This window comes from Pseudophryne corroboree, chromosome 5 (genome assembly GCF_028390025.1).
Source record: "Pseudophryne corroboree isolate aPseCor3 chromosome 5, aPseCor3.hap2, whole genome shotgun sequence".
NCBI classification, from domain to species: domain Eukaryota; kingdom Metazoa; phylum Chordata; class Amphibia; order Anura; family Myobatrachidae; genus Pseudophryne; species Pseudophryne corroboree.
Genome location: NC_086448.1, coordinates 111,611,874 through 111,616,559, shown reverse-complemented (window position 1 = coordinate 111,616,559; position 4,686 = coordinate 111,611,874). Strand labels below are relative to the sequence as shown.

General features: G+C 44.1%; 1 protein-coding gene across 1 annotated transcript in view; it reads left to right on the top strand.

Annotated features, from left to right (window-relative positions):
* Window positions 1–4,310, top strand: part of SKIDA1 (SKI/DACH domain containing 1) — a 4,334-nt gene extending 24 nt beyond the window's left edge. Inside the window, exon 1 of the mRNA XM_063921567.1 lies at window positions 1–4,310. This exon is cut by the window's left edge and continues 24 nt beyond it. Within this exon, the coding sequence (XP_063777637.1) occupies window positions 473–2,896 (2,424 nt within the window). The 5' untranslated portion in view covers window positions 1–472 and the 3' untranslated portion in view covers window positions 2,897–4,310.
* The last annotated feature ends 376 nt before the right edge of the window (window positions 4,311–4,686 follow it).

Here is a 4,686-nt window from a genome sequence, read left to right as displayed (position 1 = left end):
ATTGATGAAGGTGTCTCCGGACGGGCTCACTATACTGTGTCATTTTATTTGGAGCTATAGCATCGGCGGGAGCAGCAGCTGGTGTCTCCTCTCTTTGCCACATTCCATTATTCCAGGGTAGAAATGGAGCAGGGGGCTTTAAAAGGACTCAGGTACGGGGCTTCGCAGCCTCTGCCTTGAACTGCTCTAACAATGGAGAGCTAGTCTCCTTGCTTCTTTTACGCAGAGGCACTCGAGAGCTCCACTGTGGCTATAGGATTTCTATTGCACACTGCCTATCCATGGATATAGATGCATATATAAATGTAGATGTGACTACATGCGCTATTCATAGAGTTTGAAGAGCAATAACAAACAGCCTTTGTCGGTTTTCTCCCTAGCAGGATGCCTTGAGACTGCAAGCACCAGCCCCCTGGATTTGCATTTTTCTTTTCTTTTTCTTTTATGGTTACCCGCAAATGTTGGGGATAATATGACCCGAGCAATGGGAGATCTGGAGTCGGGGTTTGAGGAGGTGGATGGAGTCAGGCTGGGTTACCTGATCATTAAAGGCAAGCAGATGTTCGCCCTGTCTCAAGTCTTTACAGATCTCCTGAAGAACATCCCCAGGACCACAGTGCACAAGCGAATGGATCACTTAAAAGTGAAAAAGCACCATTGCGACCTGGACGAGCTGAGGAAGCTCAAAGCGATCAACTCCATCGCCTTCCACGCCGCCAAGTGCACTCTGATCTCCAGAGAGGACGTGGAAGCCCTGTACACATCCTGCAAGACTGAGAGGGTCCTTAAAACAAAAAGGAGGAGGATAAGCAGGCCCCTGTCAACAAAAGATCTGCAAGAGGAGCACCCATCCCCCGACCCTTACTCCAGCTTTTGGAAGGAGAACAAAGTTTGGCTGCGTTTGAATGAATCTGCCCAGCCAATAAAGAGAAAAGCATTTGCTCCTGAAGACCCAGGCGCCCTACCGGCAGCTGATCTACCTCATTTTTTAAGTAAATACACTGGTCACAGCTACCCAGAAATTGCAAGGTCGCCTTGCAAAAGCCCCCTGAACTATGAAACTAGCCCGATCTCTGGGGACTGTGCAGCCGCTTTCCACTCCAGCCTGCCCTACATCAGGGGCGTGCTGTGCAACAAGCACCCTGCCTACTACTACCACCACCACCACCACCACCACCAGACCACCGCCATTGCCCAGCCCCGGCTGCGCGACCCTGTCGGGGAGACTTACAGATGCAAAAGGAAAAGATCTTCAAGTGGCAAGGACGCGTTCCACAGCGGCAGGAGGCTCCTCTTCATCCCCAAACCCTACAGATCCAAAGGGACGCCGGTGTGCCTGGAGCGCATCCACCTGATCCATGGCTTCTGCACCCAGCACCTGGGTGCGCTGCAGGAGAGCCACAGCAGCGACTCAGAGTCTAGCTCTTACTCCGAGCAAGCTGGCAACGACTCGGATTTTGGCTCCAGCCTGTCCAGCAGCAGCAACTCTGTGTCTTCGGACGAGGAGGAGGAAGAGGAGGAGGAGGAGGGCAGCCTGTCTGACTCCAGTGATCTCAGCTCGGAAGAGGAGAGCTCCTCTGAGTCTGACAGCAGCTCTGTGTCCAGCCAGGTCTCGGTGGAAAGCATTCGTTTCCGCAGAACCAGTTTTTCCAGCCCGGCTAATAAGCTTCCCCACACTGCACAGCCAAACCCCCTGTGCCAGTTCCCCAGGCCCCCCAGCCCCAGCTCTATTAAACTGGGGGAGAACAAGGCAAGTCACTGTGAGATCAAATCTGAGAGCCACGACTGGACCCACCAAGCCTGGGCACCCACCAAGACCCTCGGTATTTGCTGCCCCCCTGGCCTAGGGGGCTCCTTTCCTGAGGCAAGGAGTAACAAAGCCTGTGGGATCCAATTGCCACTTTCTGGGTTCTCTTCTCATGCAAAGAGGACTGACCTGACAATTAACTGTGCAGCAGAGGGGGGCTCTTCACCTAGCCCAAAGAAAAACAATGCATTTCCACAACAAAGAATACACAGAGAGGCAAATCAGTGCCTTCAATCAGCTCTCAAACAATGCGTGGAAAGGAATACCACGGCCCCCAGGCCCCCAAACTGTGTCCCTGCATCCGCTGAGAATGTGGAAAATTTGACCAAAACACCAGGAGGAGCGGATTTCCCTGCTGACCCTGGGCGGACGCGCAACGGGGACACATGCACTGATCTATCATTTCTGCACAATGTTAAAATTAAAATCGAGGACAATAGTGGTAGCGAGGAATACGGCAAAGATACACAGAATAAGCTAAACTATGAGTGCAATGTTACTAAGGACGAGATCGACAGCGATGTGAGCGAGCATAAATCCGAGGAGGCTTTATTGGAAGCCAAACAGGATCCTGTGTGCACTGAGCAACAAACCACTTCTCTGGCAAATTTGCTGGCTCCCAGTCAGACCCTTCCATGCACTTTAGGTACACCCAAGCCTGAGGAAGGAGATTACAAATATGGTGCTAAAGTGAGAAAAAACTACAGGACACTGGTGCTAGGAAAACGACCTCTGTTGCAGACACCACCCAACAAGCCAAATCTGAAATCAGCAAGGAGTCCCCGGCCCCCAGGTAAAAGTGAATTTTATGAAGGGACACTGGATGGTTTCACAGTGACTAATAGACGCAAAAGATTAGCCAACAATGTAGCATCTACAATAAAAAGACCTTTTAATTTCATGGCAAATTTCCCCAGTCCACCGTCATTGATTATTGGCAAAGACGGAGATCTAGTCCCTGCCTACTCCTTAAACAGCACAAAGGATTCTCTCACACCCCACAAGGCCCATCCTATTTGGAAATGGCAGTTGGGTGGTTCAGCAGTACCTCTCCCTCCTAGTCACAAATTCAGAACATTTCAATCATAACACTCTTTTTTGGGTATGTGTGGGGAGATCCTCTTCTCCAAACAAATGGTTGCATCAGCCGGTTTTATATATATTTTAATATTATTATTTTTATTATTATTATTTTGGAATTATTTGTCGTGACATCTCGTGGAGAAGGAAAGTGGATAAAAATTTGAATTTGCAATATGGAGGTTTGTTTGGTTACATTCCGCAGACTACTCAGTGCTTACAGACAAACATTATTCCTGGTCTTGAATGGAAGTTGATGTTTTTTCTAAAAAAAATATATTATTATTTTTTTTATGTTATTATTATTTTTTACAAAGCACCCGGTACCTCAATTCTTCTGCAACAAACACATGTCAAATCGTTTCAAAATAATAAAACAACAGTATGAGCCATCGCATTTACTGCACTAGTTTTTTGGAAAATTGAAGACTGACTTTTTTAATTGGTTGCACAGTGTTGGGTCACCAATAATTATATGTGGCAGTTAAAAAAAAAAAGTTCTGTTTTTTTATTTCAAGAGTAGTTGCACTTAACCCATTTTTTTTATGTGAACTGGAATGGTCTTGGTTTGTGTTTATCTCAGGCCTTGGGAAAATAAGCTGCCTCAACAACTAGTAAAATAAATATGTCATTGTATTTTTGTTAAATGCTGTATTTTTAACTGCACAATCGTACATGTGTTAGTGGAATCCCATTAATTGTATGCATAGGCCTTCCATTAGCTGTCACTCCAGTAACAACCTCTTATGATATGGCTGGAGATGAATCTGCCTATTTACAGTCTCACCAAGAAAACAAAAATAACGAAACATAGTTATGGCTTATGAAAGAGACATTATAATCGTGCAGATGAGACGAGGGTCATAGTAAAATGTGACTGGAGCGTGTGGTGTGTTGATATTCTGTTTGTTTTGACTTGTTTGTATTTTTTGGTTTTGTTTTGGCTTAAAAAACGACAAAGAAAAAACAACAACCGCTGCCATTAACGCCGACGATAAACTACAATTATTATTCATTGTAGCTGAAAACTTGAATGATCATTACCACCTTGATTTTTTATTTTATTTTTTAAACAGGAGAATACTGCACATGACAATCAGAGTCAGTTCTCTACTTTTGCACTTATGACTGAACTACGTAAATATTGTAGAGACCCATTTGGTGTATACTTTTCTTGTGTAATGTTGTGTTGAAAGCAGTAAATAAAAAAAGAAAAAAAAAAGGAAAAAGAACAGCAAGGAAATTTGCACTGTTGAAAAGCATGTTTCACCTTCATTTCAAATTAAAAAAAGAAAAACACTGTTTTCTTGAAAACCAGATTCAGAACATCCTGAATTATTATTATTATTATTCCAGCCTCGAGTCTGATTGAGTGAACAAAAATAAAAATAAAATAAATTTAAAGGTTGTGTTCAGCATTTTGGAAGGGGGTGGGGGGTGGGGGGTGTCTTGAATTCAAATTGCTAATAGATGAAGGAAGATGTACAAATGTTGCATTAAAACTGTTGATATGAAAAATGGTGCTGGGTTTTAATTCAATTATTTTTTCTCAGTGAAAATAAATGATGAAACAAATAGACATTACACACTTGCCAAGCCCTTTTACAGTCTTCTTAATTGTACAGGGAAAATGATTGGTAACATTGAACGTATTTTCTAATGAAAGCCATGTGTGTGACTCTAGCCCTATTACTGGAGATCTCAGGCTGTTTCTCTGAGTCCGTTTTATTGTCTGTTCATTAAACTGTACCGTGCAGCATTGATCAATATTTGCAAGTTAACTTTTTGCCAACATAGCC